Here is a 17,419-nt window from a genome sequence, read left to right on the forward strand (position 1 = left end):
TTTGTTTGCGCATGTTTACTGTTGCACTCAACATGACTGAAGCTATTTGATGGAAGTCATTAAGTTATATGACAGACCTGCAGTTTCCCTCATAGAAAGATATTGAATTCTTACCCCTTGAATGCCTTTTTTCCTGAAACTTGTTTCAGATTTACAGTTTTAGCTTGAATAAAATTGTGAAGCATCCATCATATTGTCCTACTTTTTTGTGGTCTTCCCAAGCTTTATCTGTTGGATTTATCTCCCCTGACGTGCATGTGAACCTCATAATACATCCTTTGGTAGACATGATCACATGCGTTTACTTGTTTTCTGAAAAACAAGTAAGAAATGTCCAATGTTTATAAATTCAGATACTGTTTAATATGGGTAATTCTGTATAATATCTGATTTAAGAATGTATTTATGTTCTGCTGTTTCTGATTGATAACAGAATAACCAGTAATGACATGAAATGTAATGAATTTTCTGTGTGAATGTGTGAAGACTTATGTACTTTTTGTTACAGATGTTAATGAAACTCAGAAGGATTTAACAGATGTTGCAAGTTATTTGGGCAGTCTGCAGAGTGATGGGACACATCTGACCACACAGCTGAAAATTATAAAGGACAATCTGACTGCAGCCTGTGCCTCTGGTTGTAACCAACTGAATTTTTCACAGTATGAGACAGATGCTAACTTCACTGGTGTAAGTTGATATAGAAAAGGTGCAAGGAAGGGTTGTCCTGCCTTACATTTTGACTTGAAGTTTTATCAAACTGATGATGTGCTTCAATTGTTTGCCCAACAACAGTGCTGTCTGCTTGAACTTCAGGTTGGAGTTACTTCCCTTTGGTTTGAGTAGTGACAGGGAGGATTATGGCTGACTTTGACATTCATAGCATCCCCATATTCCTTTTGATTACATTGATTAATTATGTCATTTAATGCTGTTGCAATATTTGACAGCATTGCCAAATTATGGCAGTAGTGTGGACTACTACTGCAGCAGTCTGTTGTGGATATATGGGGGGTGGGGATGGGTTGGTGATCATTGTATCACTAATCTTGAAAGTGATGTTAAAATGCTGTTTAGTATTACCTCGCCTTGACTTGATTTGAATAAACTTTCACTCAGTTATTCACCTCACCTCTGACACCTCACCTCACCTCTGACCACCTCATCCTGTGAAGGTCCGGGTTGAAATAGGCCTTCAGCAACCCATGCTTGCCATAAAAGCTGACTATGTTTGCCATTAGAGGTGACTATCGGGATTAGGTGGTCAGCGTCTCTGACTTGATTGATATATGTCATCTGTTCCCAAATGGGCAGATCGATGCTTGTATTGTTGATCACTGGATTGTCTTGTCCAGACTCGATTATTTACAGACTGCCGTAATATAGTTGGAATATTGCTGAGTGTGGCGTAAAACTAAACTCACTCTGACCACCTCACCTCTGACCCCCTTACTTCTGACCACCTCACCTCACCACTGACCACCAAGCCTCTGACCATCACACTTCTGACCACCTCAGCTCACCTCTGACAAATTCGCCTCACCTCTGACCACCTCACCTCATCTCACCTCACCTCTGACTACCTCCGCCTCTGACCATCTCACTTCTGACGACCTTAGCCTCACCTCACCTCACCTCACCTCACCTCACCTCACCTCACCTCACCTCACCTCACCTCACCTCACCTCACCTCACCTCACCTCACCTCACCTCACCTTTGGAGAAACAACAATAATTCACCATTGCCGCAAACTTGCTATGATATCTAAATAAAACAAAGAAAAAGTGATGCTGGTGTGTAAACTGACAGAGACTGTCTGGGTTGACAGCCATGTTTTCAACATATAGTTTGTCTAACTCAGATTTGAGTGTTTTAATAGATGTGATTACTTACATCTGGTTTTATGTTGTAACTCATGATCATTCCAGTTCATCTTGGTCTGTTTCTCATATAATTGTGAGATTGATTTTATTTCAGCTGAATAACCTTTCATCACAAGCTACCAAAGTGGCACAGAGTCTTGACATGAAAAAATTCATTGACCAGGTAACCACTGATTTGTTAAATACCATACAATTATAGATGAGGTCAATACCTGCATATATGGACCCAAGAAAAGCAATACTGACCTTGAACTTATGACTGACTTTGTCCTCAGTCAGTATTGCATTTTGCGGGTCCATAAAAACAAGTATTAACCAAATTCACCAGTCTATAATTGTTTTATTATGTAATTATTGAGAAAAGGCTTCTGAAACCCAAACATTTCCATTTTGGTGTGACAAGCAAATGCTTTAACCACTTGGTTACCCCACTGTCCAATCTTATACTAGAATTCACTGACGTGGGTTAGAATTTGAGAGTTGTACAGATTATGTTGCTACAACGTGGTTATAAGAGTCTTGTATCACACTGATCTGCTGTAAGTCTTGTAACTTGAAACTCTTGTAAGTCTTGAAAGTGAAAGGATTTACTGTACCAATGAGTCTGGAGTAAATTATCTTAATGCCGAGTGTCATTAAGTCCCAGATTTAGTGTCTCTGAAGCTCCTTTCAAAACATGTTGACACGACTCATGCACTCACTCAGAATAAGATAATCAGGATAATTGTATTCCTTTAGGAGCAGTGGGGTTGTCCAATGATTAAAGTGATCATCACACTGAATACACAGGGTCGATTCCCCACATGGTACAATGTGTGAAGTCCGTTTCTGGTGTCCTTTGCTAAAAAAGGTGTAAAACACAACTCACTCACTCACTCACTCATGACATTTCTTGGATAAGTATTGACCACTCATGCTTGTTTATCTGCATCAGGCGGAGGGCACTTTGGATCAGGCCAAGCAGAATGCTTCTGGAGAAGTCCAGGACCAGATCAAGGGTAAGTAACAGCTATCCTGGAGTCATATGGAAAGTCTGGTTTAGAGTTGGTGCCAGTGACCATATATGGTTGGAAGTGGTGAGCAAATGGACCCTTGAAGATCTGGATTAGAGTCGTCTACAGTAACGCATGCTTGTAGGAAGAAGCGACTAATGAGATCGGGTGGTCAGGCTGGTTGACTTGGTTAACACATGTCATTGTATCCTAATGGAGTAGATTGACGCTCATGGTGTTGTTCATGGAATTATCTGGTCGACAGTCGATTATTTAAAGACTGCTGCCATATAGCTGGATTATTGCTGAGTGTGGCATAAAACTAAACTCATGCACCCCACTTGTCCAGATTGGTTGCCAGTCCAAAGTACCAGTGTTCTGACAGCATATGGTGTTGCGGGAAATAGTTAGGAGATAAACATCATGTGTTGGCCAATTTGCGGGTGTTATTGAGTATTTGAGGCACGGGAATGCATTTGGAACCGACGGCGTCAGCCGGAGGTTTCAAATGAAATATTCCTGTGCTTCAAATACTCAATAACACCCGCAAATTGGCCAACACATGATGTTTATCGACATTGTAAACACAAAAGTAAACCAAAGGGGTTTTAGTGTCTGCACTCGTTTACATCGAATACGGACACAGCAGTGAAGTGTCATCAGCTGGCCGTTTCAGCTTGTTCCCATGGTAGCGTCGGGAGTTGCTCATTTGTGACGTCATTCTAACTTTACGTCACAATATGATTTGAATGACGTCACCACTGTTGATGACACAACAAAACAATTGTTTACGTGTCAATACGCGGTGAATAGTCTTTCAGTTTCCGGGAATCTAATACCATTTAATCATGTTTTTCAACCAATCAGATTACAGAACACAGTAACTTTTGGTTTACAATGTGAACTGGATTGTATACTGGATTGTCTGGTCAAGACCTAATCATTTATAGCTGCCGCCTTACAACTGAAATTTTGCTGATTTTGGTGTTCTGTCTTGGGGAGGATGATAAATGTTTCATGTACACACTTAGCTATTTTGATGTGATAGTTATGTTATCTTGACAATATGTTTGACTATTTTGATGAGATAGATATGTTATCTTGACTATATGTTTGACTATTTGATGAGTCAGATATGTTCTATTGACAGTATGTCTGACTATTTTGACGAGATTGATATGCTATCTTGACAATATGTTTGTCTACTTTGACAAGATAGATATGTTAGCTTGACAATATGTTTGACTATTTTGACGAGATTGATATGCTATCTTGACAATATGTTTGTCTACTTTGACAAGATAGATATGCTATCTTGACAATATGTTTGATATTTTTCAGCTTCAGTGGATAAGTTGGATGATATCCGCAGTAGCATCAAGAAGCAGATTGGAGATTTCAGGACACAGTTCAATCAGACTGTAAGTTTTAACGAAAATTGTCAAGAGCAAAAGTTGATTGGAACTGAAGGTCCAACTGTTCTGAATGATGTCTTGTATCTGAGCCTTCAGACATCAAAAAGTATTTCTGAAAAAAACAAACTATCAGATGAAATTTTCATAGAGGAGGCTAATATTTGTAGGCCAGTACTGCATCTCAATCAAGTAATGATTTAAAAGAGAAGGAAAATTTAAAAGAAAGAGCTATTTCTTGCCTCAAGTAGGAGAGTGGGTATAGGGCACCCATTTGTCTAAGTGGCCAGAATTTGGTTGCAGGGTTGTGTCCTTCAGCCAGGAACCTAAGACTTAAGTCCAGATGCTGGTTGGCCTGGTTTATACTGGCTTCTTGTGTATTTGGTATATATACTCATAGCCCAGAAATGTTGTGACATACAATAAGAAGTTGTCATCCATATTATTTGCCTTTGACTTAAGTACCAACTTCTAAATGCTTCTGTGGAACCTTCTGTAGATTCTCACACCATTTTCAAGCTAACTGATATTTCTCTCAATGCAATAAACAAGAAGTTATCCATGACATTGTATGCTTCATTATTGACTCAACAACTTGTAGAAAGTGATTTCTAGTTATGTCCCTTGCTGATAACTCCAAGATTCGACTTACTTGTGATCCAAATTCTGTCCACAACCTGCTTACATGTTAAGCCAAATAGTTAATGAGTATGACCTATTTCACTTGGTCTTCCTGTTCAGATGACCGATTCTGATGTAATTGGAACACTTCTGTGACAAAAATAAATAGCGTCGAATCAATACTCAGGTCACTTATATTTATATTTTGCTGTTGCAGACAAAGTTTGCCTCTGATGCAATGAAGAGTCTGAATGAGACAACAACCCCCTCCATGTTGAAGATATACGATTATGTGTAAGTGCTACTCACAAATCACTGGTTTCATATGTTAGTTGTTCCTTTTTTGGAAACAAATCAGCTTAGATACTTTATTTTAAGCTTTTGCCCTGAATCAAGTATTCTCCTTACCATCATGTAATACTGTTAGACCACAAGTGTTGTGTCACATTCCATACTTTAACCTGGCAATTGATCAACAGCAGTTTTTATTACATTCTCAGCTCTTTTGGAGTGTACGGTTTAAGCTGACAATAATCCATGTGGAGGTTTTAGTTCTCATAACTTACTCAGCTACTGGTTATCTATTTGCATCCATTTAGCCATCCATGTGAGCTGTTTCAACCTACTGATTGTGTTGAGTCACTGTGTGCCTACTGGTTGTGTTATTGTTGTCATTGTCCACCAGCTAACTGTGTTGTGTCATGTGTTACAGGTGGTACGCAGGCATCGGTGTAAGCAGTGTCTACCTGCTGATTGTGTTGTGCTACTACTTGGGGGTGCTGTTTGGAATATGTGGAGAGCGACCAGGATATGATGCCCCATGTTGCAACAAGGGCATTGGAGCCAACTTCCTCATGGCGTGAGTTTGGAAACGGTTGATATATACTGGCAAGCAAGGATAAGTTGAGCACCAACCTGGCAATTGACCCATAAAAGCATATATGAGTGCCACCACTAGGGCTTGCCATTGTGAGTGAAGGGGCCCCAGGTTGACCACGAGCAAGTGTAGTGAAATAGGTGAAGTGCATAGCCTGCAAACTTATATGCATGGAATCAGTTTTATGGTCATGCACTGCACATACACTTGCGTACATCTGCTCTACCTTTCACAAACCAAATGGGTTTGCTCATTGCCTCCTTCTTGTAAATGTGTTCTCTTCGCCTCTTCAACTTATCCTTGTTTGCCAGTAACTCATATTTTTAGAGCCTGAGGCCACAGAGCTATTGTACCATCAGCTATTAATCCAGTCTGAAGGGCAATGGAGTAGCCTGGTGGTTTAGGTGCTCGCTCATCACACTGAAAATCCAGGTTCAATTCCTCACATTGGTACAATGTGTGAAGCCCATTTCTAGTGGACCCAGTGGTGTTATTTCTGGAATATTGCCAACAGCAGTGTAAAACCAAATGCACTCACTCCAGTCTGAAATAAATATATTGATAATGATATGCTGGTTTTTGACAAGCTAATCAAGCGCACCTACTTAACTGTCTATTGATGATAAAATACACTTGCCATGTGTTGCATAGCTGTCCATGAAATATTGCTAAAAGTGGCAAAAAACTAAACCTATCCATGCTCATATAATTCCTAAGGTGGAATAACTTGCTTTGAAATGTGCCATTGAGAAGTGAAAATCATTTTCACCTCCCTTCATTAAAATTAGTGCAAGCTGAAAAATCAGATTCCAGCATCTCTGTATTTATCGGTCACGTTTTGTTCCTACAGTGGCGTCGGCTTCAGCTTCATCTTCTCCTGGCTGCTGATGCTGCTGGTCATAGTATTCTTCATCATTGGCGGGCCAACCTTCACGGAGCTCTGTCGTTACTTCGATGCCCATAATCCCAGTGAACTCAAGGTCAGTCAGCCTTCACAGAAGAACAATTAATTACAAAAAAGTTGATGTACAATGGAAACTGTCTAACCTGGCACTGATTGGGACTTAAAAAAGAATCCAGTGTGGACACCGTGCAGGGTTGTAGAGGTGATGATAAATGTACAAGATACAAATGTAACTGGATTGGACATATGCCTGTTTTGACAACTTCCATTGTAGTTTGTGTCATAGCATTACTTGTGTCCATTAACTGAAAACAAGCTACTATGGGTTTCTACCTTCTGATTGGCTGATAAAAAAAGGTGTGGCACTGGTGTTGCATTATTATGTTGAATCAAGTTACTGATATATGTAGCCTGTGAAAATCTGGTTTAGAATTGCTCTCTAGTAACCTATGCTTGTCGTAGGAGGCGACTATTGGGATTTGGTGGTCAGGCTTGCTGACTTGGTTGACATTTGCGAAGATCTATGTTCATGTTGTTGGATCACTGGATTGTCTGGTCCAGACCTGATTACTTACAGACCACTGCCATATTACTGAGTACAGCATAAAACAGCCAACCGACGAACTGATATTTGTATTGTTTTTGTGTTAATGAATAAATGAGCAGCCAGAAAAAATACAATTGTTGAAATATTGATGTATATGAAATAAAGTTTTTTGTTTGTGGATGTATTGACATTAAAATACTGGTTGACACGCTTTGTGTAAATGTGTTATACAATAAGCATTTAAATGGTGTGTTGTGCATCTGTTATGTTTATGCCACTATTGATGTAACAAACTGAACCATTCCATATTTGACAGTTTATCACTGACCCACTGAGCCAACAGTTCAACTTGTCTGGAACACTGTACGGAAATCCGTCAGTGAAATTTGATCTCGTGCAGGTGCTGGAGTAAGTATTTTCCTATCAGGACTTTCACTCTTTTATAGCATCTAAGCTCATCTTCGAGTAGGGGCAGTGGGGCCTAGTGGTTAAAGCATTTGCTCATCTCGCTGAAGACATGGGTTCAATTCTTCACATGGTTACATGCCCATTTCTGGTGTCCCCAGCTGTGATATTGTTGGAATTTGCTAAAAGCAGTGTTAAACCAAACTCGCTCATCTCTGGGTAAAGTTTAGCCTCCAAACCCCATCCCTAATTTGCCAGAACCATTAGCATGAGGAGCCAAGTCAACCTCCAACACTTGGGGTTATCAAAACAGCATCTCATTTCTGTGTTCTTCTTCATTCTTTGTTACAAAACGATAACATCAGCGTAATTTATGTGTGGTGCCCATTTCTCAGCTTGACTCCTGAGAGTTTCTAGGACTTCGGTCCTGCCCCACAATGAAGCACATGTGATACATGTGGTCTCACCTTAGGCAAATGAGTTTGTTTGAAATTGCATCTGTTCACCCAGCAGAATATAATAATAATAGTCCATTTATCATACACATTGCTCCATGCATAATGCATGCTTGAAGTGCCCAAATTATCTGAATATTATTACCCTGGTTAACCCATGACTTATCCCACTGGGTACCCATTTTCTGCTTGGTGAACAGAGGCACTTTTGAACAAACTCACATTCCTAAGGTGAGACCACTTGTGTCATGTGCTTCATTGTGAGGTTGAACTGAAGTCTAACATGGTGACCCATCTGAGCCCAACATTGCTTAGCTTCACCTGACTGTGATCTATGCTTCATGCACACGACCACGTGCCACCATGGGTACCTGGTGAGATATTGTCCTGTGACTATAACCTTCTAGAGACTAACAGGCAGCTTGGATTATCATCATCATCATCATCATCTGTTTTCTTTCCTCCAGTGATTGTAAACAGAACAAAGCTGTGTACCAGGCCCTAAAGCTGGAAAATGTGTTCAACCTTTCATCATTGATTAATCTGAATGTAAGTAGAATGCCTCACTTACCTGGTAGGAGACTTTGGGAAACAGTTATGTTCGTAATTTTGTATTCTTAATGTAATAGCAAGTACGAAATTATTTACATTAAACGTCGTCATGTAAGCCTTCATCTACATACCATTGGTCTGTGTTGCTTAAATATTGTAATGTCAGCAATTTTGCAACTACACAAGTTTACTAATATCGCTGTGTTGTTGTCTGTCTGAGAAACAGCCACTGACCTATTCACCTGTGGCTAGCCTTGTAAATGTCCACATTCACAGGTTTGATTGGCTAATGAATTTTCATGGGGTAATTTTGTAAATATATCACTCTCTCCAACTTGTAAAGTTACAATACACTTTTAAGTCATGCAAGATTATGGTCTGATAAAAGCGCTAGTGTATTATTTTGGGGGTTAGCAACTTTATTGTCTCATTGGCAATTACTGTAACTTTTAGATAAGAACTGAATCCTTACAGCGAAATTTTGTTATCAAATATTTACTCTTGTTTTTGTATGTTTATGCTTAGAACAGTATGCAATTAGTATGGTGTATGTGTATTGTAAGAAGGTAGACATCCACAGTAGATAGTTTCCCCCCTTGGCCTGGTCAGAAACCAGTAACAGTGGGTTGGTTTCTTAGCACCATTCCCATGCTATCAATCTGAAACCTGCATCAGCCAAAGGTTTCCTACCATGTTGAAGTAGGAGAGCATCATATTACTGGCATTCTGTCGAAGAGTGACACTGAACCAAACCCAATCACTTTCAATTCCATATGTGATTAGTTTCTTATTCCTCAGACCCATGAAGGTCTGGGGTAGAATAGGCCTTCAGCAACCCATGCTTTCCATAAAAGGCGACTATGCTTGTCGTAAGAGGTGACTAATGACATTAGGTGGTCAGACTCACTGACTTGACTGACACATCATCAAGTCCCAGTTGCTCAGATCAGTGCTCATGCTCTTGATCACTGGATTGTCTGGTCCAGACTTGATTATTTACAGACCGCTGCCATATAGCTGGAACATTGCTGAGTGCAGCGTAAAACAAAACTCACTCACACCTGTTCACCATGGCAAAATTTCTCATTTCATATGTTATTAAGCTTGATCAAGATTTTTCAGGCTAACATTCTTTTAGTTATATACTCAAGGAAACTAATATGGGGACTCACTCAACAAGGTACTTGTTAATGGTCTTCTATTCATTGCCAGGTTTCTTTGCATAATTTGTTTTGCACTGTGGGACAAAAAAACCAACATAAAGAGTCCTTGTACTTCAGTGTGTTGCTTTACTTGGCTCCATCAGTATAACTTGGCTCCATCAGTATAACTTGGCTCCATCAGTATAACTTGGCTCCATCAGTATAACTTGGTTCCATTAGTATATTTGTTTACATGTTGCTGATTTTGCAAGTTCAGCTCCTCCAGAAGCTTGGTTATTTACAGACCGCTGCCATATAGCTGGAACATTGCTGAGTGCACCATAAAGCAAAACTCGCTTACTCATTCTTCAGGGAGCATGTTATTTCAACCTGTAAGAGAACCCTAAAGAGCACTTTCATGTGTTAGGTCTGTAAACAATCCCAGTTCCTGCTGAAGGTTAACATGCTACAAGTATAATAATAATAATAGTAATAATGAGGATATTTATAACACACCTTTTCCAGACTAGATATCCTTCTTGAACCACACAGTCTCATCATTATTAACCTGGATGAGTAAAAGTAGACGCAAACACCTGCAAATCATGTACTGATATTGTCCATCTCCTAATACAGTCATTGGTTTTCACAGGAAGTGGATGCAACAATTGATAAAATAGCTGCACAGAACTTCACCTTACCAGCAGTTTCATTGATCAGTGATGATTTGAAGACGAGTATTGATGACTTTGGCAGATCAGGACTAGACACTATTGATTTCACGTCATTTGATACTCAGGTGAGACTCTTTGTTTAGGTATGTGTTGTTTCTACTCAAAGAGTTCAGTTGTCATAAGCACAGTAGGTCGTGCAAAGGGGCAACAGAAATTCTAGGTTTGAATCCCATATTCACCCTGTTTATGTTTCCAGATTTGTCAGCACTGTATCTCAGGCCAAGGGTTTCACCAAAGTGATACATGTCTAAGACATGGAGCAATGGGGTAGCCTAGTGCTTAAAGCAGTTCGCTTGTCACACAGAAGACCCGGGTTCAATTCCTAACATGAGTACAATGTGTGAAGCCTATTTCTGATGTCGTCTGCTCTGATTTTGCTGGAATATTGCTAAAAGCGGTGTAAAACCATATTCTTATCTAACGCAGTGTGGGGCTTTTCTCACAAGGAGCTGACACACTGTTATGACTGAAACAATGTTTGTAACGACCTTAACATGAACACACTGTTATGAGATATCTTCTTTAGGTTTCATTAAGATATCCTGTAAATGTTCTGTATTTTCAGTGTGGAGCTTGTTTAATCATCCTAATATTTCAAGGCAAAATCCCTGACTGATTATTTACATGTTGATTTAGCACAGTTAAATGAGATTAAATAAGAGAGAAAGACCATGTTGAGCCATGAGAATCAAGGTACAAATCTGTTGATTCAGGTATTTGAGAGATTTGCTTCAGATTTCATTGTTTCTTAATAATGACTACTCAGTTTTTCCATCCATCATCCATGTACTGAAGCAGGTCACATTCCAGTAGATATTTTCTTTTTCAATGCACATTTTAGTGTTTTGTGTTCACTGTTTGAGCCCTTCATTTCAGGAGGTGGGTTCTGTACCAGTAGGAATAGGAACAGATTCAGCATCTGTGTTGTTTCACTGCTGATCAAGTGTGCTATCTGATAAATGAAACACTCATGGCATGATTCATTTGTTTAGTTTCTTCAAAGAATTTTAATATATGATTCCAATCAATACACCCCAAGTGCACCTTGCCCAGTATCTGAAATGACATGGCTGAAATCTCTGAGGTCAAGGATGGTTTTTGTAACTCATTTGAATTTTGTCATTAGGGTTGATTGCTCTATTTTTGGGTTTCCGTTTTTGGTGTCGGTGCATGCATTGAAATAACAAAATGGGGATATTATAAGCAGAAATCATGTATTAGGTTTTTTGTTTGACATAAACAATCATAGCTCTGGATTTATCTATCCTGGATGAGTATGACATGAGGTTAATCATGGCCTTTGAATATTGCTGACATGCTCTTGCCTGTTAAGTCATCATAACAATTAATTCATGGCCAACTTGTGCTTGTTTTTTAAGCTGAATAAGGTAGGCTGGAATGTTGATGTAGCCATGTTAGCATGACATGTAGGGATGGAATTATGTAGTCAAACCGTGCGTGTAGCCTTGCTCTACAGCAGACTTATACCTGTCGTCTCTCCACACATGACATGTAGGGATGGAATGTTGTAGTCAAGCCGTGCATGTTGCCTTGCTCTACAGCAGACTTATACCTGTCGTCTCTCCACACATGACATGACATGACACATGACATGTAGGGATACAGTGTTGTAGTCAGACTGTGCATTTAGCCTTGCTGTACAGTAACTGGTTCAGCTCATCTCACCTGCAAACTTGTACCAACAGCTTGTAGACTGTGGTTCAACATGGAGGCAATTTAGTTTACAATTCTTAGTGTAGTGAGTATTGCTGTCATGCACACTGTCATGCACAGACAGACTGTAATCATGTTGTGATGCACTTTATTATCTGCCATTGTGTTGCAGTTATTATAGGAATATAATAAGCAGGGGAATGGTTTATATATGGTGTATCTACTGGATGAAGGTTATGATGCTGATATATATAGTCTGGTTCATAATTATTGAGAATTTTTCTTCTTACTTTGAGCTATCCTAACACCTCAGCTGATTCACTGATACTTAAAACTAAGTAATGGTATAAGGGAGGTAACTCATCTTGGCCTACTGAGTATAGTACAATTAGAGTTACCTCCCCTGAATTTGTAGCAGACGTCATTTTCCTCAGCACTGTCAACAATGTCTGCTGAAGATAAAAGAAGGTTGATTTTTGAGTTGTGTAATCAAGGAATTGATGATGTAAATACATTGGCAGAGAGAACAGGAACTCCTCTTTCTACTGTGTATAGGATTAGGAAGAATTTTAAAGAGGGAAAGGATTTTGGGCACCAGAAAGGAGCAGGGAGACCCAGAAAATTGGACTTCTCAGATCGCGTCCGGCTGGGAATTTTAGCGTCTAAAAAGCAAAGGGCAAGCATCTCCACCATCAGGTATGAAATGATAGAAAGGGGATCAACAGTTGTATCAAAATCTACAGTTAGAAGAAATTTGATTGATCTTGGATGGGAGAAAAAGACTGGAATTCCTTCTCCTCTCATGAAACAAGAACATAAAGACAGGCGTGTTGAGTGGTGTTTGGCACATGAAAACTTTGACTGGGAAAATGTGATTTTTACTGATGAAAGCTCAATATGGGTATATCCCAATAATGTGAAAATATGGACAAAGTCTGCGTCAGCACCGTTGTATCGACGACCTAAATACAGCCCAAAGTTTCATGTATGGGGAGGGATATCCTTATTAGGAACGACCCCACTGTGTGTGTTTGAGAGAAATCTGACAAGTCAACGCTACACTAACATATTAGATAATTTTCTCCTTCCAAGTGCACATATGTTTTATGGAAATGACTGGATTTTGCAGCAAGATAATGATCCTAAACACACCGCAAAACATGCCAAGCAGTGGTTTCAGGAGAAAAATGTGACTGCATTACCATTTCCTGCATATAGTCCTGACTTAAATCCCATTGAGAACATTTGGAGGATGATGAAGGAATGTGTGAATCAAAAGGGGTTGACAAAAATTGAAGACATGAAGAGAGAAGTGGTCCGATACTTGGACAGCATAACTCACGAGACACTAACCTCTCTGATAGGAAGTATGCCTACCCGTCTTAGACTGTGCCGTGAGGCTCAAGGAGACTTGATAAAATATTAAATTGTTACCTACACAACATGAAAAGGTCAGTTCACTTTCACAATACATTCAATTTTATCTGATTTGTTCTCGTTTAATGATATGAAATGCTTTAGCTATTCTCAATAATTTTGAACCATACTGTAGATGCCAGTATATGCATGTTGGTGTTAAATTGTGGCAGGGGCATTGTCACATGTGACCTAACCTGGCAGGAGATCAATCTTATCTTCATATTAGTTTGCAAAATACTGGACATTCATTTGTGCATTTGAAGGTGCTAGGGCTTCCTGCACAGCTTCAATCACTGATACAAAGAGATCTGTGAAGATTGAGATTAGAATTGGTCCTCAGCAGCCCATGTTTGTTGACAAGTATGAGGCGGCTAACAGGATCTGGTGGTCAGTCTAGCTGACTTGGTTGACACGTCATTGTATCTTATAGGTTGATGCTCATGCTGATGATCACTGGATTGTCTGGTCCAGACTTGATTATTTACAGACCGCTACAATAAAGCTGAAATTTTGCTGAATGTGGTGTAAAGCTGAACTTCCCACCTCAGTCACTGATTTCAGCAGAGATGACCATGGCAATGCTGCTCAGGTGCTACAATTTTCTGTACAATTTTAATCACTGACACAAAGAGATTTACCTGTGAAGAGCTGGGTTAAACTGGTCTGCAGCAACCCATGCTTGTCGTAAGAGGTGAGGATTGGAGGGTGAGGCTGTCATCAAAACCTGTATCGATTGATGCTCATGATGTTGTTGACTGGATTGTCTGGTCCAGATTTGATTATTTACAGACCACCTCCATAAAGGTGGAATGTTCTTGAGTGTGATGTAAAACAACAAGCAAACAAAGAAAAGAGACATTCTACTTGAGCTAATGAATAAGTTTTGCTGTGTGCATGGACGACCCTGTGATGGGTTATGTCCTTTAGGAATGCATGTCTTCTATTATGGTTTGAATTACATATTAGCCTGGGTTATTGTTTTTGGTTTGTGAGTATCATGCCTGACATTGCTTCTCAGTAGGCTTCACCAAAGTTGGATGCAACGTGAAGAACCTGCCTCACCTCTGGCTATAGTCCCATGCCAACCCTGCATGCAGTATGATGAAATACTGTTCAAGGTGTTTGATACAGAACTCATGTGAATGTTTATCTATGACACCATAGTTATTAACATATTGTCCTTCATTGCATGAACGTAGCAGGGTAAATGAACCTGTGCATGTTTCAATGAATCTTTCTTTCTTATTCTAGGCTGTAAAATGACTCTTTCTCTGCTTTTTTCAGTTTTCTTGAATCTGAAATCATTTACCGTCAGTAGCACAGGGTTGCCTAATACCTTTTTTCAGTGAAGTCAATACGTGTGTTGATATAACTGTATTAGGAATCATAACTCACAGCCAGATATATATGTTAATATATGTTATCAAACAACATTTAGGTTTCTGTTAATTATGACAATATTTTTTTAAACTAAAATTTACATCAGTGTGGCTTCTAAATTCAGATGTGTATTGTCAAAATATAATGAACCAGCATGCAGAATGCTGAAGTCAGATGGAACATCAATTAACTTTTCTTCAGACATCTGCACTTTTTTTTCTTAAAGTCTGTCCAGTTGATCCAACAAATCTGTTTGAGGAGTTCATCTTTTGCGTGGTGTATTTTTAGAATATTTTTTTAAAATATGGATAATGGTGTACAGTTCCAGCTTCAGTAAATCAGTCTTGATGTTTTTCTGAACATTTCTCATATATGTTTTGTTGCATTTTAGACTAGTAAGAAACTAACAGCCACTAACCTGACTGAGGCGGCTGGACAGTTGAGGACTGCTGCAGACACAACAACTAATCAGGTGAGTGGCTCACATTTTCAGTTTTTGGAATCAAGATAAGCGATCATAACATGAGATATTTATTTTCATGTGTTAACAATGTATTTAAAAAAAATTGTTCCTGTGTGGTTCCAACTTAATGGTTCAAGAAGTCAAAACCTGCGAAGATCCGGGTTAAAACTGATCTTCAGTAACCCATGCTTGTCATAACAGGAGACTAATGGGATCGGATGGTCAGGCTCGCTGACTTGGTTGACACATGTCATTGTATCTCAGGCAGATAGTACTCATGGGGTTGATCACTGGATTGTTTGGTCCAACCTCGATTATTTACAGACTACTTCCATATAGCTGGAATATCGCTGAGAGCACTATAAAACTAAACTCACTCAAGAGATCAGACTCAGTGATCCTGTTGTTTTAGTCTCAATCACTGGATTTTCTAGTCCAGTCCAGGATGCTGTTGTATTGTTGAGCTCAGTTAAACAACAAACTTTTCGAAAGGGTAAAAAATATGGAGACGATAGATTTCAATTTTTGACTTAATAGTGACATCGTGGGAGTAAACCTGTCTGAAATAATGACTATAGATGAGTTTTGTCAAAGATGCCATGCATCTCCATGTTTCTCCCTTACTCCTTAGGGGCGGTGGAGTAGCCTAGTTGTTAAAGCGTTTGCTCGTCATGCCGACGACCCGAGTTCGATTCCCCACATGGGTGCAATGTGTGAAGCCCATTTTCTGGTGTCTCCCGCCATGATATTGCTGGAATATTGCTACAAGCGGAGTAAAACTAAACTCACGCACTCACTCACTCCATTACTCATCCATTTCTATGAACGAGTTAAATGAAAATTGCTTTGAAATGAAGCGTGTATTACAGTTGAAGCTTGATTTCCAATTTCAGACACTTAAAGCAGTGCTTATTGCCAATGCTCAAGCTCTGGAGCAACTGGACACTGATTATGTTCGAAATATGACATCGAATGTGGTTTGTATAATATCCTGATCTCCTCTCAGTACCTGAGTCAATGGGATATAGCCATGCATTCTGGGACCCATATATATATACACACTTACAATTCAGGATAGACATGTCAGTGTATCTTATGACTTGTGGATACTTCTACAACTGTGAACTGATGGCAAGAAAATATTTGAATCCTTGATACAACAGCCCATGATGTGTACCACTGTCCCAGATACCACTTAGGAAATGTGGAAATCTGTATTCGTCCTGTTCGTTTGTCTGTACTATATCTGAGTTCAAGGTTTTCACCAAAGTACTAAATGTCTCGGACCTAAAGCAGTGGGGTAGCCTTGAGGTTAAAGCGTTAGCCCATCACACCAAAGACGTGGGTTCAATTCCTCTCATGGTACAATGTGTGAAGCCAATTTCTGCTGTTCCCCAATGTGATATTGCTAAAATTGGTAAAGAAGTAAAGAAACAAACTGTGTCTATGTGATACAGTCAGCATTAGTCATTAACTTTCATTCAGTAAGATTACTTATTTCAGAATAAGCTGAAGATGGCCCTTGATTCCCTGAAAACTCACAGGAATATACAGGTATGTGCATGTTTTAAAGGTTCAGTCACATTCTTGGCAAGAATTTAAACTATGAGCTCAGTTCTTAAATACATTTAGTTACTGTTGTTAAGAGTAATGCTTTTTAATATTTCCTGTTTCCCAAGGGATAATGGAATTGAAAAGATGGATTAACATGTATGTTCATAAGTATCTAACAAGCTGTGACATGAATATGCTTGTCTTCTGTTTTTCAGGACCTTACAGTAGACCTTGTTGCCAATTTAAATGCTTCACAGAGCACCTTCAATTCTCGGCGCAATGGTTTGGTGAAAGAGGTGAGTTGTTTCACTAAACATAATAATTATCATAATGAAGATAAGAGACAATTATTGAGGTATTCAACTCAGTTTTGGGGGGATAATTGCTGTGGTTGGGTTAACAGT

At 39.3% G+C, this 17,419-nt stretch overlaps 2 protein-coding genes across 6 annotated transcripts in view; one reads left to right on the forward strand and one right to left on the reverse strand.

Moving 5' to 3' along the window:
• Positions 1 to 17,419, forward strand: part of LOC137284714 (prominin-1-like) — a 70,860-nt gene that overhangs the window by 40,546 nt on the left and 12,895 nt on the right. For all 5 annotated transcript variants that reach the window (XM_067816629.1, XM_067816630.1, XM_067816631.1 and 2 more), the window contains exons 7-20: positions 509 to 690; positions 1,979 to 2,047; positions 2,819 to 2,882; positions 4,218 to 4,297; positions 5,127 to 5,203; positions 5,622 to 5,768; positions 6,637 to 6,766; positions 7,554 to 7,645; positions 8,565 to 8,646; positions 10,444 to 10,590; positions 15,390 to 15,470; positions 16,355 to 16,438; positions 16,965 to 17,015; positions 17,231 to 17,311. In XM_067816629.1, the coding sequence (XP_067672730.1) occupies positions 509 to 690; positions 1,979 to 2,047; positions 2,819 to 2,882; positions 4,218 to 4,297; positions 5,127 to 5,203; positions 5,622 to 5,768; positions 6,637 to 6,766; positions 7,554 to 7,645; positions 8,565 to 8,646; positions 10,444 to 10,590; positions 15,390 to 15,470; positions 16,355 to 16,438; positions 16,965 to 17,015; positions 17,231 to 17,311 (1,367 nt within the window). The remainder of the gene's footprint in view (positions 1 to 508; positions 691 to 1,978; positions 2,048 to 2,818; positions 2,883 to 4,217; positions 4,298 to 5,126; positions 5,204 to 5,621; positions 5,769 to 6,636; positions 6,767 to 7,553; positions 7,646 to 8,564; positions 8,647 to 10,443; positions 10,591 to 15,389; positions 15,471 to 16,354; positions 16,439 to 16,964; positions 17,016 to 17,230; positions 17,312 to 17,419) is intronic.
• Positions 1,514 to 17,419, reverse strand: part of LOC137284716 (UPF0764 protein C16orf89 homolog) — a 441,860-nt gene continuing 425,954 nt past the window's right edge. The window contains exon 8 of the mRNA XM_067816637.1: positions 1,514 to 1,525. The gene's annotated coding sequence lies outside the window, so the exon portion shown is untranslated. The remainder of the gene's footprint in view (positions 1,526 to 17,419) is intronic.

This window comes from Haliotis asinina, chromosome 5 (genome assembly GCF_037392515.1).
Source record: "Haliotis asinina isolate JCU_RB_2024 chromosome 5, JCU_Hal_asi_v2, whole genome shotgun sequence".
In the NCBI taxonomy this organism is placed as follows: Eukaryota; Metazoa; Mollusca; class Gastropoda; order Lepetellida; family Haliotidae; genus Haliotis; species Haliotis asinina.